Here is a 23025-nt window from a genome sequence, read left to right as displayed (position 1 = left end):
AGTGACATTTGGCTTTTCAGGAGGCGCTATCACTTTGTTGTCAATGAGATCTTGAATCTCATGACCAAGTCTAAAGCATAGGTCGGTATCATGCCCATGCTGCTGATGAAGGACACAATACTTGGCCGGGTTGTGTGTATGAGGGAGGGGATTTGGCAATGGGCGTGGTTCCAGGGGCTTCAGATGCCCTTTTCTAATTAGGACCCTCAAGGCTGCAGACAGAGACATGTAGAGTGGGGTGAAAACCCTCTGGCCTCGGGGTGGGTACTTTGTAGGTTGTAGGGTGGCTCCAGATGTGCCGGTAAATGATGTAGCTGTTTTTGGTGTGGTAGTGACCATACCAACGTCAGAGGTCCTCGCAGTTGCGTTGCTACTCGTAGCCGCATTTGAACTGCATGTAAAATCCCTCTTGGGCTGCTCCTTTTCATGGTCAATCAGACCCTGTTTCATCGCATCCTCGATCTGTACCCCTATCTCATGAAGATCAGCAAAGGTAGGGAGCGGTAAGACAATCATCTTCTACAGCAGCTTCGGTTTTAGATTACGGACGACGATTCTTATCTGGTCTTTCTCAGCTGGCCTGGTTGTCATTATGGAGGCCTTAGCCCTCCACCTAGTGATGAAGTCGGAGAAGCCCTCCTTCGGCTTTTGCCTAGATGCCTCGAGATCACGAGTTGTGACCTCGATTTGAGTTTTATACAAATATTGGGCAATGAAGGCCTCGGCCATTTCTTCCCAGCTCCTTTTCACAGAATCCTCCAGTTTGGCGTACCAAATAGCCGTAATACCCGACAGGGTCCGGCCAAAGAGGGATAGCTTCTTATACTTGCAACTGATACATACATTCTTGTAGAGACACACCCTAACAGCACGTATCAAACAAGTGAGAGCCAAAATACCCCTATGGTGGGGTAGGGTTTCCCTGTCCTAGTTTCGTCAAGAACTAGGGATTCGCTACGCACGCATGTGGTTTCAAACAATCTTGTATTCGGGTGAGCAACCTATCCTAGTTTGGAACAGTCTCTATGGTTTTCGATATGCAACTAGGCCAATTGGTCAAAAAGGGTGCCTCAGCAAGACCACCTAATATACCTCTCGCTCCTAGCATCGAGAAGTGAAAGGAGGATGAAACGGTACAGCGGTAGTCCAGATCCAAAGTTTGTGTTCCCATCGTAGCAGAGCCCGTAACCAGTCAGCCTTACGGCACGCTTTTCAAAGCGAGCCTCCAGCAAACCGTTCAGGACTAGCATATGGCAAACACTGTGATTTAGGTGCACCTATGCAAATGCAATGCAAAGAAACACACAAATGTAGATAAAACCACATATCATGAGTTCGAGTCAAGTTTTCTAAACCCCCAGCAGAGTTTTTAAAAACTATAGACGCGACTTTCTTCGCGCGCCCCCTTTCGAAGAGGCGCGAATTGGTCTTCTACAGTTCGGACTCCTGTCACGGTTCTGAATCTAATCTCACAAAGTGCAATGTGAGACTGATAAACACCAAAGAGTCCAATCCGACAAATCATTTTGGAAAATCAGATTTTAAATCAAATAATGCCAAACTGGACTGCTTTGCTAGATTACAGAGTTGCCACCTAAATATTTTATTTTTTTTGGAAAATTTAGGAAACCCTGACTCATGCCAAAGGCCACGTGTCCGTCATCACCAAAATTACCTTGGCTCGGGAACTTAGGTACGAGAGGGGAAGGTCACGACATGAGCACCCCTACTCGCCCGATCAAAGGATCGGCCTCTACTAAGCATGATATGTTGTTTTATAAACCTCATGTGTTCTTATCCACTTATTAGCTAACTTTACTATATGACGCACACAAGTAAATATAGACTAAGTCGCGAGAATTGGAACAAATCGACTCATGTTTGTTTTCGAAAATGGTTTGAAAGTGCCACTCGCAAGTGGGCTAAAGCGCGAATTTTCCACCCTCAAGTGGGCTTTAAAACATGACTTGCCACTTCGCAAAGTGGGCTTAAAACTCACAATCATCGAATTGTTCCAATCCAAGCAATCAAGCCTTCATCCACAGGCATTCATGTAGTTTTAAAAAATAAACACATAGCCTCATGACAAGCATGCTATTATGGAAACACTCACACTCATGCAAGTATGCTAAAGCATAAAACTTACAGTGTACTCCGAGCCAAAACAAAAGCTAGTTAGAAATATGCATGATCCTAACTATACAATATCCCTAATGCAACATATGCAATATGCAATTAATAGGTTCGGCTATCTAAGATGGCATACGAATGCAAGGATTTGATACACGTATTCAAAGAGGTATTGAAATACGATGCAATTTGAATGATGCGCTGAGCCCGATGCATGCAAAACAATTGAATGATGCAAACATGCAAAGCATAAGGTATGTTAATCTAAGTGTGCCCTAAACTAACCATCGAAAGCGGTTAAGTAAAAGGGAGAAAGAAGTGGGGTTGGAAGACATGCACACACACACGCACGCTTATTACAACATTACGCCCTCTCGAATGAGGGTCCGAATAAATAAGCTAAGCTACACTAAGCTAAGCTAATTATTACAAACCAACTAATTAACTATTCTAGCTAATTAATTATTACAACAAAATGAATAACTAGCTATGCTAAGCTAATTAAAATATTACAAAACAGATTAAACTAATTAATTACAACACATGTATTAATTAGTTACAACTAGCTAATGAAGCAATAAAGTGGCCTCGCGAGCGAGGAACGCATACATGCTCGGTCGATCCTCCCGAAAATCCACTGCCTTGCCTTTGGATGCCTCTGTTTGCTCTTTGCTTTGATCTCTGAACATTGCACCAATTTTTAGACTGCTTCTGCTCCACCACAGGAACATTTTGAACAACTTTTCCACTAATGGCCGGTTGGCTAGCATAGGTGGCTGTCGGCCACTACTGCTGGCCGGTCGGTCACTGTTTGTGGCTGTCAACCACCCTTTCCCTGGAATTCTCCTTTTTGCTTTGAAGCATAGCAACAAACAGCAATAATTCTGAGCTAAAACCAGCCTTAAGAACTCAAAGAAGACCTCCAAGAACCTCAGCTCCAAGGTGAAGGTGTTTGGTCAAGGGTCTTAGTGAAAATGTGTAGAGAATTCTCACTTTCAGGCACAAAATAGGAAGAGAGAAAGGATTCTAGAGCGAGAGCGAGAGAGAGGAAATTTGCTCACAAATTTTCGTAACCCTCAAAATGGGGGAGAGACCCCCCATTATATAGGAAAACATGCCAAAAGCTTGCCTTCATCCTTCCATACACGTGTATGGAGATGAGCATCAGTGATCAACAGGTGGCACAACTAGCAAATAAATATCTGAAAAAGGAGAAAAATGACCATCAGCCATCATTAGTGACCGACCGGCCACAAATGTAGCCGATCGGCCATCAGTGTGGCCGACCGGCCACCACTGCTGGCCCGCAGGCACAAGCCATGGCCGATGGACATTGGGGATGGCCGACAGGCCACCCTCTCCTCCAAATTCAAAGCAACAAGCTCTTGGTCCACAACCAAGCACAAAACCGACAAGTTGAGAGGCTCCAAGGCAAGGCACTCAGCCGAGACCTTCAAAGACTCAAAACAAACACGAACACGCGAAATCATCAGGTGTTCAAACGATGATGTCCAAGTCTTGAGGACGGTCAAAAATAGGGTGTCTACATAAAGCAACTCGGTGCGCAACTGGGCCAAGCCTTTCCAAGATCTAAAACGGCCTAATGTATCGAGATGCTAATTTGCCTTTCTTGCCAAACCTCGATTGTCCCTTCATTGGAATTACTCTTATAAACACACGGTCACATGTTTCATACTGAAGAGCCCTTCTCTTATGATTCGCATAACTCTTTTGTCAACTTTGTACTGTTTTGAGCCTTTGCTGAATGACTTTAATCTTTTTAGATGTTACTTGCCTAATCTCGAGTCCAAGTAAGACCCTATTTCTAACTTCAGCCCAACATATCGGAGACCAACATTTCCTGCTATACATGGCTTCGTATGGTGCCATGCCAATGCTAGAGTGGAAACTATTATTGTATGCAAATTCTGCCAGTGGCAAATAAGTTTTCCAACCCCCATGAAAGTCTTGAGCACACATTCGGAGCATATCCTCTAAAGTCTGAATAGTTCTTTCTGATTGCCCATCAGTTTACGGATGGAATGTAGTAGTACTAAACCTTAATTCCCATTGCTCTTTGAAGACTTTTCCAAAATCTATACACAAATTTTGGGTCTCTATCCGAAACAATGGATATCGATACTCCATGTAACTGAATAATTTCATCAATGTAAATTATAGCCAATCTATAAGCATGATAACTGGTTCTTACAGGTAGAAAATAGGCAGATTTATTCAACCTATCTATAATAACCTAGATAGAGTTCATACCTCTCAGTGTTCGAGGTAGACCAATAATGAAGTCCATAGTTATGTGCTCCCATTTCCATTTTGAAATGGAAAGAGGCTGAAATAATCTCGCTGGCTTTCGATGTTCAACTTTGACTTGCTGACACTGAAGGCACTCAGACACATATTCTGTAATTTCCTTCTTCATGCTAGGCCACCAATAACTTTGCATTGCAAATTTAGACTTATGAGCTTCCTCCAAAATTCTCTTCTTCATGTTAAGAGTGTTAAGGACACACAATCTTCCTTGAAATTTCAACACTTCACTTTCAACACAGAACCCCGATTTCGGATTCGATTCAAATTCATCAATCACTTTCTTGAGGAACTCATCCTCTCTTTGCCTTTGGTTAATATCATCAATGATTGTCGGTTGAGCTGAAATAATGGCTATCAACCTGCCCTAATCATGTAACAATATTTCAATCTCAGATATTTCTAAGTCTTGCAATATCTCTTTCTGTTCAGTCAGGAAACATGCCATGTTCCCCGTTGAATTTCTATACAAAGCATTGGCTACAATATTAGCTTTACCCAGATGATGCTGAATCTAAAGATCATAGTCTTTAATCAACTCGAGCCATCTTCTCTGTCACATATTCAGTTCCTTCTGAGTGAAAAATTACTTCAGACTCTTGTGATCAGTATAAACCTCACATTTTTGCTCCAAACAGATAGTGGCGCCAAATCTTCAATGCAAACATAACTACAGCCAATTCTAAGTCATGAATCAGACAGTTTCTTTCATGAGGTTTCAGTTGTCAAGATGCATAGGCTATCACTTTACCATTCTAAATCAAAACACAACCCAAACCCTTGTAAAAAGCATCACTATAAATTACAAAATTTTATATACTTTAGGGCAATGTCAAAATCGGTGTTGTAGTCAGTCTTGTTTTCAGTTCTTGAGATGAAGATTCCTTTTCATCAGTCCATTCAAACGGTTGTCCCTTTCGAGTAAGTTGGGTAAGTGGTATAGCTATTTTTGAAAAATATTTCACAAATCTTCTGTAATACCCAGCCAATCCCATAAAGCTTCGAACTTCCGTCATATTCATCGATGTAGGCCAATTCATAACTGCTTCAATCTTTTGCGGGTCTACTGAAATCCCATCTTTGTTAATCACATGCCCTAGAAACACAATTTCATCTAACCAAAATTCACACTTTTTCAGTTTTGCATATAATTTCTTCTCTACTTTTTGAATAAATCAAGATATCATCAACAAATACTACTACAAATTATCAAGGTAGGATTTAAAAATTCAGTTCATAAGGTCCACAAATGTTGCAGGTGCATTTGTAACCCCAAAAGCCATAACCACAAATTCGTAATGTCCACGCCTTTTCAAATTGCAGTTTTCTTAACATTCTCAACTTTCACCTTCAATTGATGATACCTGAACCTCAAATCAATCTTTAAAAACACTTGTGAACCCTACAACTGATCAAACAGGTCATCAATATGAGGCAGAGGGTATTCGTTCCTGATCATTACCTTATTCAACTCCTAGTAATCGATACATAAATGTAAGGTTCCATTCTTCTTTTTCACAAATAAAACTGGCGCATCCCGGGGCGATGTACTTGGTCAAATAAAACCCTTGTCAAGCAAATCCTACAACTGTTCTTTCAATTTTTTCATTTCAGCAGTTGACATTCTATAAGGAGTTTTTGAAATAGGTTGGATACCTAGTACAACCTCAATAGTGAATTCAATCTCCCTGATAACTAATTCCCATGGTAGTTCCTCTAGAAACACATTTGGAAATTCACTAACAATAGGAATATCATCTAACATAACAATCATAGGCTGATCAGTCCAAACACTACACAGATGACCTTGACATCCGTTCTTAAGTAGTTTGCATATTTTCATCGCCGAAATTAGATAAGGTGGAGATACTACGCCATTACCCACAAATACAAATTCATCATGTCCTGAAGCTCTAAACAAAACTCGTTTCGTTACACAGTCAATGGTAGCACAATATTTAGACAACCAATCCATTCCCAGAATCACATCAAAATGCCTAATATCAAAAGGCAACAAATCTACAAATAACATATCATTTTCAACAAGTATTTCACAAGCATGGTATACAGATGAACACAGAATAGATTCCCTAGATGAAGCAGATGCACACAACAGATATGGCAATGATTCCATGGGTCGATTCAGTGTAGATGCAAATGTAGTAAATACAAAGGAATGTGTTGAACCCGAATCAACTAGCACATAAGTATCTTGGTTACAAATAGAGAGGATACCCTAGATAACAGCTTCAGTATTTTGTGTATCACCTAGGACGAGTACAAAAAGTCTCCCTTGCCCCAGTGTGTCTCTCATGGCTGTGGGTCTTGCAACGTTTCCTAGCATTAGGATAGATCCAGTCAAACTAGCTACTGGCCTTCCACCTCTTTGTCGATTTGAGGGACAATCTCCGACCATATGTTCGGTCTTGCCACATCTAAAACATACCCTAGATGTATGATAACAAACTCCCTGATGTTTCTTGCTACACACAGTACAGGTTGGTGCAGAATCTCTTGTTGAATTTGAGGTACTAGATGCTTCCCGATTTTGCTTCTTTGAATACGATGATCCTTTATTCGAATAAGAACCATGCCTTTTTCCTCTCCATTCAAATGGTCAGTTATAGGATGCCAAATTTGCCTCAGACATTAGAGCTTGGTCAAGAACATCTATATACTTTGGCAGTTTCAAGACATTTACTTTTTCTAAACTTGCATTTCGAAGTCCACCCTCAAACTTCCTCGCCCTTTTATAATCGATGCCGACCATGTGCAGTGCAAATTTGGCCAACTCAGTAAACTTTGCTTCATACTTGGCCACTATCATATTACCTTGCTTAAGTCCCTCAAACTCAGACACTTTTCGATCGCGGACGCGCTGTGGAAAATATTTCGAGGAATTGTGCCCAATCAATCCCCTTATCGTCTTCTCAGATTAGCATCCTCTACCTTCTTACCTCATCTTCTAGAGTGAATGCATCCAACTGAACCCTTTGCACATGGAAATACCTCAGATAACTTCTATATTCCAAGGATCCAAGCTTCAGCTTTTAAATGGCCTATTCCCCCATGGAACAATGGCGGTTTTATTTCCTTAAATTCTTTAGTCAATGTGATTGTACGGTCATCAGTCTGATAGTCTTGTATAGGCGATACTGTCATTGGCGAAGGTGGAGATGGTCGTTACTGTTGTTGCCTTAACAATCATTCTTTCCATTCTATCCAGTTGGGCTGTAGTCGACTCTTCTATCTCATCAACCCTTGTTCTCACCATTATCTATATAAACTTTCATTATAGTAGACACAAAAATTACACATATACACATATAGACACAACAGTTCATGTTCTAAATATTCACATCTTCTCAATGCACATAGATAGATTCTTATCAGATGAAAGCACCTTAAATCTTTTCTAGACACCTTATTGTTCAGTTGGACAAGTGTATGAGTTATTAACTCATGCTCTTATACTACTTTGTCATGACCCAAACCCACCCATAGAGGTTTGGATCATAACCAACCAATAATCATGAGATTACCTACAACCTCAGACAGAAATCAAATCATAATTAATTATATGGGGCCAGAAGCGAAAGCAGAAATATAAAATTTTGTCCAATGAGCTATGCATAAATGGCATAAATGGCATAAATAGAACTTCTCATACATTAATAACTCACACTCATACAAACATAATAAGATCCCATATGTCCAAGCTCTTTCAAACGCCATTGTCATACCAAACCAAAACTTATGTACGTATACAAGGCCAAACATGACCAGTGAAAGAAAATAGAAATTCAAAAGACAAAAGAACAAAAGCCTCGCTCGTGAGGCAGTCATAACAAACTTCACAAAACTTGGTATCCTTCATAGGTTCACTAAAGCTGGGGCTGGACATCCTGTTGCTCACCTACATACATATATATAAACAGAGTGAGCTAACGCCCAATGAATAACATCAGAGCAAAGGGGTTATGTGAATGAGATCTAATAAATGACATAAGCATCTCTATATCATAAGTGATTCATCACGGAACGACCTTGGGTCCAACAGATAACAAAATGACCTCAGGTCTAACGTATGATAGATATATGGAATGGAATTGATCATATTATAATAGAACAACCTTGAGTCCAATCATTTACAGTTGTATAATGACCATTCGGCCAACTCATATCAGATAATCAGACTTATCAAATATTCAGAATGACCTCGGGTTTATTTTATCAAATGTGTAGAATGACCTTGGGTCCATTTCAATTACACAGAACGACCTTGGGTCTAATTCAAACATACAGAATGACCTTAGGTCTATCATACACATTCATGTCGCATGAATTATATTTACATATATCATATTGATCAGATAGAGAGAAACTCATTCACACTTGCAAAATCACAATTTCGGAAAAGCTTACCACATAAAGGCATTCAGAAAATAAAGTAAGAAAATATCTTTACTAAGATATTACTCACAGTTTTAGTTGTCGACTTCACCTTGCAGATGATCCTACACAATACATCAACATATACATGTTGAATTACATTGCTTAACTGGATTGTTCTTTAACTTATTCAATTCTCTTGGGTTTCATTCTAACCCTTTAATTAATTTAGGATGTTCAACTCATGCCTAAGAATGCTCAGAAAGGAATGAGAATGCACATTTGATCAGAATATGTCTTTTCAAAATTTGCTGAAACAGAGCACTTCACTCAAGCACAACATTAGTCGATTGAGTGAACCACTTGGTTTGCAAAAGTACTGAATGGTTCGAATCTAGGCTCGATGTTCGCTCAAGCCAAGGTGCAAAATGAAAGGCGGTCGCTTGAGCCAACTACAAATGCTTGCAAAAAATACTGAATGCATGCAATGTGTGCTCGAGCAACAGATTGTTCGTTGGAGCAATGAGACAAAATTCTAGAAATTCCAGAACAAAGTTGAGCTTCAAAGCTTGTATTTTCAAATCAATTTCTTGAATGGCTTGACAAAACTTTGAAAACACTTAGAAAATCTTCCAAAAACATGAATACAAAGTCAATTCTCAAAAACCAAATCTCAAGGCTTCAAGAATTCTTTAAATAAAACTCAAATCTTTATGCATGTTGGTTTTAAATTTCAAATTCTTCTGTAAAGCTTCAAAAACATGCAATTCACTTTCAAAATCTTGTAATTCATGCATGCATGTACAATTCATCCTTCAAATTCAGCATGGATGAGATAATTATGTTCAAAAATGGTAAAACTCAACCAAACTATGCATGCATGTATGAATTGCCTCTAAATTCAACAATCTTAGCTTAATTCTTGTACTCAATCACATAATTCTCTTGAATTCACATATGAAATAACTTAGCTTCATGAATTAGGGTTCAAAAGCTTACCTAGGGTCTTCAATGGAGCTCAATTTAGCAAGTTCTTGAGTTGTCTTCCTAATTCTTCAATCCTTAAGCAAAATTCTTCAAATCCAAGCTCTTTCTCTCTCTACGATTGAATTCTCTCTCTCTAAAGCTCTCTATCTCAAATTTTTGAGCTCAATTTTATGATTAAGGCTTCAAGCTCTTAATTACAACATATTTATACTTGAGGATTAGATTAGAGTGTTAATCAAGGCTTAAGATTAACAAATTACACTTCGCTCTAATTAGCTTAATCTAATTAATTTAGTCTTAATCAAATTTTAATCAAACTTCCTATTAGGCTCAAAAATTATGTTGATCACATTAAATTAATCAATTTTGATTTCTGACGCCATTAAGGCCTTCAATTTTCAGATCAAAGCAGAAATCATAAAAAAATTTCTACGATCAACAGATATAAAGTCAAGATCATATTAATAACATATTAATCACTCAAATTCAAACTTAGCACATAAGCACATGCACAATTAAGGAAATAGAAGCATAATGTAGAACGGGGTTGTCATAACCAAGGCAAGCGCCAATTTTTCAAAAGACAAGTATCTTGTCTTCACACTCACCAAAGTCTTGCTTATGTAGTAGACTACCTTTTGTTCTCCTTTTTCTTATCGGACTACCACCGCACCAACTGCATAGTCTGAGACTACCAAGCATAAAAACAAATCATCTCCTGCAATTGGAGGATTTTATCCATATGAAGTATGTGGCTTTCTTCAAGAGCTGGAAGAATTGTCTGCACTTGTCAGAACTCCAGCTTATGAATCGGTTCAGAACTGTTGCCTCGCCGATCAAAGTTTGGACTTCCTTCGCTGTTATTGAGCTCTTCAGATCAAGTATAGCCTTGATTGATCAAGGCTTGCTTCGATCTCCCTTCTCGTCACTAGGTATCCTAGAAACTTACCTGACCCAACCCCAAAAAGCACACTTAGAGGCGTTCAGTTGAAGCCAAAATGCCTTCAAGATATCAAACACCTCATTGGGGTCAACCTGGTGATCCCACGATTTTTTTTTTTTTACTATTCATGACCATATCGTCATTGTATACCTCCACTGTCTTTCCACTTAGATGTTTGAAAATCATGGTTACCAGCCTCTAGTACGTTGCCCCTGCATTCTTCAATTCAATGGGCATGACTCTATAGTAGTAGAGGCCCTTTGGAGTGATAAAGGTAGCCTTCTTCTCATTCAGTCCATACATCACTATTTAATAGTAGCCTCGATATGCGTCCAAGAAGCTCATCCTGCCATGCCCTGAAGTGGTGTCCACTAGCTGGTCCATCTTAGGTAAGGGGAAGCAATCTTTTGGACATGCCTTATTTAGGCTCGTGAAGTCAACACAAACCATCCATTTCCCATTTTTCTTTTTGACAATAACCGTGTTGGACAACCATGTCGAGTAATGGACCTCTTGAATAGCTTGGGCTTCTAAAAACTATCACTGCTGGAAATCGGGCTTTTAGTGGCGTTTTAAAAACGCCGCTATATCTATCAAAACGCCACTAATTCATTTTGTGGCGTTTAGTACCAAACGTCAAAGCTGCGGCCGTCGCTGTAGCTTTGCGACGTTTTAAAAACGTCATGATATTAGTATAGGAGGCGTTTTAAAAAACGCCGCCAAATGTCCCACTATACACACGCTGACGTCACCAACGATATTTAGCGACGTTTTGAAATGCTGTCGTATCTGTTTAAAAAGTATGACCGTTACTATTGAGGGTTTAGGAGGCGTTTCCAGAAACGCCGTCATATCTTTTTTTTTTTTTTTGAGATTGTGCTAGTTTTATTTGATTAAATTAAAAAGAATACCTGTAAGAAAATATTGAATTTGGTTTCTCATTCAATTAATAAAAAAATACCTGTAATAAAACTAACATACAAAATATTAACTCCCATTCAAATACCTATAATAAAACTAACAGATAAAATAATAACTCTCATTCAAATAACAAATGAAGCATTAATTCAGTTTCTCATTTAATATCCAATCACCATTACCCACAAAATAACATATCCAAATCCAAAAATCATGTTTTAACATAACCAATATATCCACCACAATAAATTATATTCATCTCCTAACCAGATATAGCATAAAAGGTAATTGTAGACCTCAAAAAATGGGATGTATTTAGCCTTGAAAAACCTCAAACATTGAGGAAGAACTTGTATTCCAGCGCATAGATAAAACCAGAACATTTTCACAAAGTTTGAGTTCGTACCAAGGTTCGAATCAAGGAATATGCAGGTAGTTGCTTCTAATTATAAGTTGCAAAAAAAAAAAAAAAAAAAAAAAAAAAAAAAAAAAAAGAAGAAGCCAAAGGAGCATTTGAATGTCCCAAGTAAATCAAATCAACACTGCATTTTGCTCATCACCTGTTTGTTTCATATGTGCATTTTTTGTCAACACTTGATTGGAACTAGTAGTTTTGCAATTTTAGTAAATGTTGTATAATCATACCATGGATAACTTGCAAGTAATTACAATTAGAAAGACCGCCTATTCAAATCATATTCACTTCGTAGGGGCACCAAAACACCTGATCAGTTCAAAGAAATCACAGAATGTAATATGGCATTTGCTACTATTTCACATTAATAAACAATGACATTCAAGTAGACAAAACAGAAACTAAATTCAAACTCTAGAATATCTTAAATGAGAAAAAACCAAATGTTAAGAAGGCAGCTACATAATAAGTCCAGAGATTTAAGCCCCATTTGGCTGGATGAAAGGATTCGCAATCTCATCAGTTCTATCAGTAGGTGATACAAAGCATCACGGCAGTTCCCCTACACACCTGCAATAGAACCAACAACAAATATTTAACCAAGAATTCTTCAAAGTATTGCAACTTCTCTTCTCATCTTTTGGGATAGGAAAAGTATATACAACTTTTGGATGGCACTTCTAAGCATACTTCCCAAGATATTTTATCCAATTTTATATAAAAGAAGCAGTTCTCCTTAAATAAAATCCACCTCACATGATGCACCACCAATTTCCATCAAACCTTTTGAATCAAAACATCAGAAAAATTATATAACAGCCAAAACTTCACTAATATAGTTTTCAATTTTCTGAAAATTGAAAATTATGAGACGGTATTTTTATTCTTTAGTATTTCTGGCTAAAAAAAAAAAAACAGAACAAAATTATGGTGTTTCTCTAAAAACTGGTTCTTTTTTAACTCTTTTTTTTTTCCTGAAAATAGTTCCTGAGAACAATAAACTTAACAAATTTTCAATTCTATTTTCTGTTTTACGTGACTCCTAGAACAGAAAATGGTTTTCAAAAACTCCAACAAATACAAAGCCCATAATAACCCTTGTTTCCCATTTAAGTGTTGAGAAAAGAGAATTTGTAGTATCAAAACCTAAAGACTCGTGCATAATTTGATGCTCTCCCAAAGATGCAGCAAAACTTGTTGCCTGCTTAATAAAAAAAAATTTAAAAACAAAAAAACAAAAAGAAACAATGCAAAGCTTCATTTATGAAAACAAATTTCTTGTTGAACATACCAAGCTACTGAACTTTTGTGAAAGGAGCCTACTACATATAAAACTTGTTATCTATGTCCCGGCTAAGGTATTTCATGGTTTCAGTTAGTCTAAATACTCCAGTTCTTTACCCTAATTAAAACTTAATCAAAACAAAAATGCAAGAATTTTCCAATTTAGATTTTTTTTTAAAATCCCATAAAGAGGATTTTCCACAAAAATTACAAAACTTTGCAGTACATTAAAGATAAGAACTCCATTGCAAATTTTATGTTCAAATTTTAATGACTACAGAGAACATACGATTAAGCCAAGACGTCTGGTCTGATCAGTAGTCTTCAGTGGATCATCTAGATCTGCAGCAAAAGCACAAGTCAAAATCATTCTTCCCGCACTCAAATCAGAATCTAATGCTTTATTCAGAGTTGGTTTGACAAATATTTGTAGACTAAAGGAAAAAAACATAGTACTGCTCAAACCTAATCCAAGACAAATAACTTCTTAAAATGATTATGACATTTATCTGTAGTTATGAAGACTATCTCTAAGAGTGCACATGTTGCTGAGTGCACATTTTGGCAGCCATTACATAGCAAGAGAGACTTCAAGTACAACAATGAAAGGAAAGCCCTAAGCCCAAATTCAAAGCTTCAAATGCAAAGATGACTTCATAAATGGTCACCCCTTTAATGTAAAAATTGTAGGCTTCTAACACTCAATTTGTGTGGGGACGACAAACATTCACTACTCTGATTAAGCTCTCATGATTAGCCAACAGCTAAGTCAACATTTGACAATCACATGATTATGCATAAGCCACCATAAGTTACATAGAAGGTCCACCATAAACCATGGATGACAACGAAATTTGTCCAAAGCTCGCACTTGGACAGTAGAAAATATCAGTTTGTGTATGCAACTGAAGTGTTCAAGACATCATATAAATCAGTAAGAAGCAATGTTGGCTTGACAAAGTTGCTAGCTGATCTCACACCAGTCTCAGGGTTACTTATAAAACTCCATTGAATGAATCAACTTTTCCCTCCCAAACAAGGGTCAATGGTTCGGGGAAAAGCCTATCTCAAATCATTTTGGAAAGTTGGAAGAATCACTAGCAACCAGAAACTCAGATGAACGTAGAAAACGAAAACGAGGTCTTTTGATAAATATAGAACAGGACTCAGACACTGACCAAAAAAGAGTTCGCATGTCTGGAGCTTCTCAAGCAAAAATTACACTAACACACCAGTTAGCTATCGATATACACATGGAAAATGAAAGAAAGATTAATAGCCTCACATCACAACTACCATTCTAACCCAAACTTCTTGTGAGCTTCCAAGTTCTTGTATTTCTTCTTAATGTTGCTTGGAAATCAAACAGTGAATACATTAACAAAGATTGTTAATTTTCCATCTCCAAAAATACCCAAATTTAGTCACTAGTCACAATAGTAATAACCAAAACCCTAATTTCAGAACCAACAATGCCTTACAAATCAAATGAACATAAACCACGAACTAGTGATATTAGTACTTTTACCTTGTTAGTTCTTCTTCTCTTTCTTATTCTTCTTCTTCTTATTCTTCTTCTCTTTCTTTGAAAGGTGAACCTATATTTAATAAGAGCACGTATTGTAATTAATAAGATATGTTATTTGTCAAAAAAGCTTTGATTAAATGATTGCTCACCTCTTGGGATGAAAATGCATGAGATTGTTGTTGATGTGACATTGGCCGAACAGTGGGATGACTACTAAGTGAATCCACAACCTATCATTCAATAAGAGACTTAAGTTGTATATTAGCTCTAGGCAATTTAAAGTAATAACTAGTAAAAATAATTAAAATACCTACTGCCTATGTAATGGGTTTGATGGTGCAACAACTGGATCAACGGGCACGCCTGCAGCTTGCAATTCCAAAAACTGAATTCGTGACTGAAAATCTGTGCGTATAGCCTGAATTTGTTTCTCCATTACTTCATTCATCTTCGACTCAAACTGCATTTGATACCGTTGAAGTTGCTCTTGAACTTGTTCCTGAACTTGAGTTTGGAAGAGACGATTCTGCTCTTGTGACCGCCTATATCCACCTCCAAAAACATCAGTGGGTGACGGTCCCAATCCAAACGTCCGAACACGGCCAGGTCGCTCTGGGCCCATAACTTGTGTGAAGATTTGCTCCTGTAATGCTGCAGGGTCAGTAGAAGATCCCTCTATGTGCTTTGCTAACTCATTCATTTGAGTCTGGAAGTTTGAATTCAATAATTAGCCTCCAATATAAATATGAATCATATTAAAAGTCCAAAGATAAAGTAGTATCACATACCATAACCTCATTAACTGAATCACTATTTGACGTCCCATCTTTCATGTATGCGGCCATCCACACCTGTGACCGACTAGCAGGAACCCCATTGTTCTTTTTTGTCTCCTATAAATGAAAGACAACCAAAATCTTAAGATAAATAAGAAAATTAAATAATTAAGCAATTAAATATGTGAACAAGTTAAGTAAATAAAATAAACAACTAAGCAAATAACATCTGTTTTTGTAGAACTGGTGTAAATTCATTATGGTGCAAATTGTTGACACCTTTTTAGCACATATAGACAGATATAGTTGACAAAGAATGAAAAGAATGAATGGAGAGAATAATTATACCTCCAGTCGAACTACTGAGAAAGGCTTTCGGCCTGTTCTATGATGTAATGTCTTCCTCTTCCGAATTTTTCTATTCTTCTTGCTTGATTTCTGTCCAATATGAAATTTATTTAAGATGTTATAAAAAAGTTATCATATATAAACATTTTTTCACATAAATAAAATTTTACCGATGCACTCTGAGTGCCCCAATAGTAGACCAAAGCCCGCCACTGATCCTCATGTACTCTATCTGGTCGATTAGCCAACCTTTCTGCATCATTCTTGAAGGGTTTGTATCCCATTGTTTTCACTCGACTTTTCCAATCTCTCTATTTCTTTCCAAATGAAACTATTATTGTTCTCTTCATGGATTCATCTGCATCCGTATGAGCCTGCATTACAATTACAGACACTTGTAATATGCAATGTCAACTACACTTGTAATATGCATTTCATATGGAATACAATTGTAACTTATTTCATATTAAATATCCATATATACCTTTATCTCCCTCCATATGTTATCTTTGTTTTGTTTTGGAACATAATGCCAAGTCGTAAAAGTGAGTGGTGCAAGACTCCCATCTCGTGCCAAAACGCCCAAATGTGAAGCAAGGGATGTGTGTCCTTCAACTACTTGATTCAACTCATTTGGAACAACTTTTAAAATGCCATCTTCACTAGTACCCCATTGACCATGCATATATGTGAGACCCCTTGTCTGCTTTTGTGTGGCTTGACTTGAGCTAGGACCTACAAAACAATAGTAGTAAGCTTCATATCAGTTTCTTTATGATACAGTCAATTGGTCACTGAAGATGCAGTCAAGTGTAACATTGAGCTATAGCATACCTTTTATACTAAACGAAAATCAAATAATATGCATTTCAGTTGAATATCTGAATTATGCTTTTAATTTCAACAAATTTCAACATATCATACCATGGGGTTTAAAATTCTACTATCCTTGCTTCTATACCACACATTATGCTTTTAATTATCCAAACTCAATTTTTTTTAAAATAACCATGCATGATGTATGATAGATAGGACTACAAATCTAACTCAAAAATACCATAAGAAAATATCAAGCAAAGTTGATACATACCAGCTGAAACAGAGCCATGTGATGTACTACCGCTACGTAATGTGGTAGGAAGACTGTCTGGTGGATGCCATGATGCCAGTGGATCGGGTATGACTTTTATCTTGACTGTGGTCTGAGTCTTATCTGAACTAGAACTACTAGAGCTTGATTGCTCACTTTCACTAGAAGAATGGTCGAAGCTAGAACTCATAGATAATATCTACAAAAAAATTACAAACATAAGAGTAAGGACATGATAATCTATAAATATCTACTGCATTCAAAACAAAATAAGAGTACATGAAAGGTAAAAATGGCCATTTAACAAAGGTACAAAACAAAGATTTTATTATTATGAATATCCATACAGAAAACACAAATGTAAAAGTGAATATGCTGCCAATTACAATATCATATCAGTTCTTCGTCATCTTCAAATTGTCCCTCTGTCGATGCTTCAAGAGGTCCAATAGTTTCATCAACAGTTGTTCCATCAATACCTTGCCTAACCCAATCCATATCCTCCTCACAAGTGAAGGAAGCTACATCTAACTCTTGATCACCAAATCCTTCCACTTCGTTGTGATGTAGTCCTTCATCAATAGTTGGTTGTTCTCCACACACCTCATACAAGTCTCTAGGTTTCATCTTGAGTACAACATTCCAATCTTCATCAACAGAATCATTAACATAAAAGATTTGTTGTGCTTGAGATGCTAGGATGAATGGCTCATCACTGTCTTGTTTCTTCGCATATAACAAGTGATTGAAATTAACAAGTGTAAAACCAAAATCATCCTGCTTGAGTCCCTTATTGTTATCAATCCAGTTGCACATGAATAACATGTATCTATGGTCGTGAGAGTAATACAATTCAATAATATCTGTCACATATCCATAGTACGCTACATCACCTTCCACTGGATTAATGTCTTTCGTACTTGCATAGCTAGAAGTCTTTACCTTCACCATAACCCCACTATTTTGAGTTTTTCTTCTCAACTCACAACTCTTAGTAAGATACCTAGTACCATTAATCATATACCCATTAAATCTAGTGGCCTTTTGGCTGGGTCCCAAAGCCAAAATTTTAATCTCTTCTGACAACGCTACATTTTCAGTAGCTAATAGCTCAGCAACCTATTTTTCAAAGAAAGTTATCAATATTAAACATCAATTAACAACTTCAAAAATATAGAAGCACATGGATTGGAAAAATGTAGAAGACTTGTGCTTAACATGCACTTACATGAGAATTGAACCATTTGGGAAACTCATCATTGTGACGACGATCCACATCATAATCTCTGAGATGACGATGTGACCGCTTAATAAATTCACGATGTTCCCTACACAATTAAACTACTTGTAAAATGCACGATAATTATAGTTGGTATAAATACATTCACAATGAGACAAAGGTTGCATCTATCTTACTCTCGATATGGGACAACCGCAACAATGTTAAATAACATATACCGATGAGCCTGTACCCATGTTGTGTTATCAAGAACAAACCCTTTTCCTTTTCCTAAAGCCCGCCCCATTAATATCTCAAGATTGTCACTAACATCGCAATTCCTTAACGGTCGATGCAATTTCGACTCAACATCATGCAAGTACCTTGAGCAAAATGTCATACATTCTTCGACCAAGTATCCCTGTGCAATTGAACCTTCAAGATGACTTCGATTACGCATGTATGATTTAAGCGTCATAAGGTACCTATAAACAAAAAGATGCATACATGACTTCCAAGTATAAATAATCAAATATATACAAAATGGACATTGGAGTAGAATTACACACCTTTCTATAAAGTACATCCATCGATATTGCACTGGACCGACAATCTTTGCTTCCTCTGCTAGGTGAATGGGTAAGTGCTCCATTATATCGAAAAATGATGGAGGAAAAATTCTCTCAAGATGGCAAAGTGTAAGAGCGATTTGGGACTGAAGACGATTTAGACCATCCACCTCTAGGGTTTTGAAACACAACTGCCTGAAGAAATTGCTTAACTCAATTAATGGTTCAACCACTTTCTTCGGTAACAAATTTCTCACTGCTATTGGAAGTATTTGTTGCATGAGTATATGGTTATCATGACTTTTTAGTCCAGATATGCTACGTTGTTTGAGGTTAACCCGATGAGAAATATTGGATGCGTAACCATCTGGAACTTTGATATTCTTTAGAAGTATGCAGAATAGACTTTTCTCTCTATTGTTCATGGCAAAACATGCAGGAGGCAAATAATACTTGTTCCCAACCCTTTTATGAGGATGTAGTGCCTTCCGAATTCCCATATCTTGCAAATCTCGACGAGTATTTAAATTGTCCTTCCCTTTCCCATCAATATTTAATATCGTCCACAATACATTAGCACACACGTTCTTTTCAATGTGCATCACATCAAGATTGTGGCGAATCAAATTATGCTCCCAATATGATAGCTCAAAGAAAATACTCTTCTTCTTCCAATTATGACCCGAGTCCTCATTTTCCTCCTTTTCTTTCCCCTTTCTATTCCGTTTACTAGATTGTTGGCGCTTAGAATTCAATTTGAACTTAGGGCCTAGTTGTTGTAGCACATTAGCCCCTGATAACCGAGTTAGACATGGTTCGAATTCATGAGTGCCATCAAAAGACGCACTAGCTTTCTGAAATGTGTGACCCCCATTCAACCAGCGACGATGCCCCATGTAACATAATTTCCTTCCGTTCTTCAAATATCGAGAACGGGTATGTGTGTTACAACAAGGACAAGCTAAAGCACCTTTCGTGCTCCATCCAGACAAAATTGCATAGGCAGGAAAATCATTTATAGTCCACAATAACACAGCATGCATTCGGAACATCTGATTAGTTTCCGCATCATACGTGTCAACACCGTTTTCCCACAGTTCTTTCAATTCATCCACTACAAGGCGTAAGTAGACGTCAATATTATTTCCAGGTGAAGAAGGACCATCGATAAGCAATGTCGTCGTCATATGAGGCTACTTCATGCACAACCATAGTGGCAAATTGTATGGCATTATAATAACTGGCCAACTGCTATGAGAGACATTCATTGCCTTGAATGGATTGAATCCATCCGTTGCTAAACCCAGTCTGACATTGCGTGGCTCACTCGCAAACTTGGGATACAATTATCAAAATTTTTCCAAACTGGAGAGTCAGTGGGATGTCTCATTTTGCCGTCATCAATTCGGCCCTCTGCATGCCATCTCATTAAAGAAGATGTTTTGGATGATATAAACAATCTTTGAAGCCTTGGAATCAATGGAAAGTATCTAACAATCTTATGTGGAATTCTTTGTTGCTTCTTCTTAACATCATTCTCCTCCCCCTCAAACTGTTTGTATCTAGGCATATGACACACTATGCAATCATCCATACCAGCTATTTCCTTCCAATATAGTGAACAATCCCTTGGGCATGCATGTACCTTATGATAGTCGAGGCCCAAGTCCCTACGAAGTTTCCTAATTGCATAAAATGACTTTGGCAAAGTTTCACCCTTTGGGAACGAATCCTTCAAAAGCTCGAGCAACATCATGAAAGACTTGTCACTCCATCCACTAAGACACTTGATGTGCAATAACCGAACAATAAATGAGAGCGTTGAAAACTTCTGACACTCAGGATACAACTCTCTTTCGGCCTCTTTCAATAAATTGAAGAATTTTTTGGTTTTCTCATATGGACCTTGTTTAATACCAGAACCTGCTGCCTCGTGAATAAAGCTTGGTGGAGGAAGTCCAAATCCTTCGAATAGCATTTCATAAGTTTCATCACTATCATTCGAATCAGTTTGCCCGACATTCACATTGTGTGGCATAGGCGATGACAAATTCTCCCATGAAAAATCCAACTGGTGTAACTTGGAAGAAACCCGTTGATCATTAAATGTTCCCCTAACAGGCCTTTCTCCACCAATTTGACATTAAGACACCGTTTACATGGGCATGTGGCTTCATTCAACAACGGCTTATTTTCACATGCAAATTTAATAAATTCCTTAACCCCTTGTATGTATTCCAGGTGCAACATATGTTGATTTATCCAACTTTTATCCATCTGATTCTCTCTTACACTACAAATGCCACTGCCAAATCAACAAAGTTCAAAATTACCGTTCCGTTTTAATTAATCTTAACCTCAATTAAGTACCTTATAATGCATGCAATATGACATCATTCACCTCTAACTGGTCTCTAATATGTTGGTTCATCCTACTTTCCCATTCAAGAATGCACAGTCTATATTGTAAAAAGCAGCTCATACCGCTCTGCTCATCTCTAACGAAATTTCGGCAGCATCTCCCCATGGTTCTTCAAATACATGACATAGACTAGGTGTATTGTTACACCTTGTCTAGTATGCACTCGGAGAACACAAGGAGTTGCTACACGAAATCTCTACGAGATGGACTATAAGCAGTAGAACTACTAATTACAATACATACTTGTGCTCCTGAACTGTCCAACTGGACAATCCAAGAAGAGCTTCGTTAAAGATGACTAAGTATCTCTAATGAAGATTCTTGGACGGGTCTAAGGCTATTTATGCATGCATGCACCATTAATGATTGCATCCCGGTGGTGCAATCTAAATTAGTACTATCAAGCATACTAGAAGCATATCTAGTATGAAGCATATTAATGAAGAAACCAAAAGTTTCTACAATGCTCTTCATAGATTATGATAGATTCAAGAAATACATTGCTCTCTCAAATCAATCAATAATGGAATAATTTTGGTAGGAACTCATGGATGTGGGAAGTTCAAACCCACTACCCAAACAAATAAGTGTACCAAAGCTCGAATACTTCTAATGATGATGATGATGATGATTCAGAAAACACCAAAGAGCAACCACCAAATGAGGAATCACATTCACAATCACAATTACAATCACAATCATATTAGTTGAGGAATCACAATCACAATCACAATCATAGTTATCCACGTTAATAACTATGAAGAAAACTTGTTTGAATTGAAGACCAAACTTCACCATATAATACTACAAATCAAGACAAAGTTACATGCAAGACAATTCTTTCACATGCTAGCTAGATGATTATTTATTTATTTATTTATTTATTTTGGGTCAAATAACCCTCCAAATGAAGTTAATTGTAGCCTACACTCTCTCAAATTAATCTATCATGACATTATAAAATTAGAAATTAATTAAAGGGTTAATTAGTAAAATGTCTATTCTTATATGGTCATGTGTTATCCAAGATTAATTTTTCTTTTTTATTTTTTCTGATAAGGATATGTTTTGAAAAACTATCAAAATTGAAAAAGGCATTAGCAACAGTGAAGTAAACATAAATACATCACAGGAGGTATTTTGTCCATTTTAATTAAATTGATGAAATGTAAAGTTCAAGAATGAAATAAATTTAAATTATTTATTATTAACTATAAATAAATTTTGAATAAATAATTATAAATATGTAGTAATGTTGTATCCAATGTGCACTGAACTTAGAAGCAAGCTATGAGTATAAATGCAGCTTTGATGAAATGTTGAGAGAGAGAGAGAGAGAGAGAGAGAAAGAGAGAGAGAGAGTCAACGAAACAATAAAAAGAGTTTTGATTTGAGAGTGCAGTTTCACTAAAATAAAAGATCATTAATTGGCTGCCGCTACACCACTTAATTAGACAGAACAGAACAGCTTCTAGTCCTTGTACTACTCACTTCCATCATCTATATTTCATCATAAAATAATAAATTCTTTTACTTGTTGGTTGATCCATACAGATAAAGGTAAAACCCTTTTTCAACCAACCAACCAACCCTTCTTCCAGTACTTACTAACCAGATACCAACCAGTAGAATCACCTATCAAATTCGTCTTACAATAGAGAAGAAAAGAAAACTTCAGC

At 37.2% G+C, this 23025-nt stretch overlaps 1 protein-coding gene and 1 long non-coding RNA gene across 2 annotated transcripts; both read right to left on the bottom strand.

The window, feature by feature from the left end:
• Positions 1–14920: 14920 nt before the first annotated feature.
• Positions 14921–15300, bottom strand: LOC145792313 (uncharacterized). Its single transcript, XR_014331697.1, has 3 exons — positions 15233–15300; positions 15072–15152; positions 14921–14992 (listed from the first exon to the last, which is right to left on the bottom strand). It is a non-coding gene; the product is annotated as an uncharacterized LOC145792313 (long non-coding RNA).
• Positions 15301–17526: 2226 nt separating this feature from the next.
• On the bottom strand, positions 17527–20111 carry LOC145793381 (uncharacterized). The gene is made up of 4 exons (XM_082876198.1): positions 18925–20111; positions 18553–18840; positions 18365–18464; positions 17527–18255 (listed from the first exon to the last, which is right to left on the bottom strand). The coding sequence occupies exons 1-4, from the start codon at positions 20109–20111 to the stop codon at positions 17527–17529; spliced, it is 2304 nt and encodes a 767-aa protein (XP_082732324.1).
• Positions 20112–23025: the final 2914 nt, after the last annotated feature.

The sequence above is a fragment of the Camellia sinensis genome, chromosome 6, assembly GCF_055761805.1.
Source record: "Camellia sinensis isolate YWXY chromosome 6, ASM5576180v1, whole genome shotgun sequence".
Lineage (NCBI taxonomy): Eukaryota > Viridiplantae > Streptophyta > Magnoliopsida > Ericales > Theaceae > Camellia > Camellia sinensis.
The sequence above is the reverse complement of the archived record's forward strand: the minus strand, read 5'-3'. Positions and strand labels throughout refer to the sequence as shown.

Bases quoted from the DNA above. Each gene is read 5' to 3' on its own strand.
- LOC145793381 (XM_082876198.1), bottom strand. From the start codon at position 20,111: ATGACGACGACATTGCTTATCGATGGTCCTTCTTCACCTGGAAATAAT. The intron at 18,841-18,924 runs GTGTGTAATTCT...TTTTGTTTATAG, and splicing joins TGGATGTACTTTATAGAAAG to GTACCTTATGACGCTTAAAT. The intron at 18,256-18,364 runs GTAAGTGCATGT...TTTGAAAAATAG, and splicing joins CCAAATGGTTCAATTCTCAT to GTTGCTGAGCTATTAGCTAC.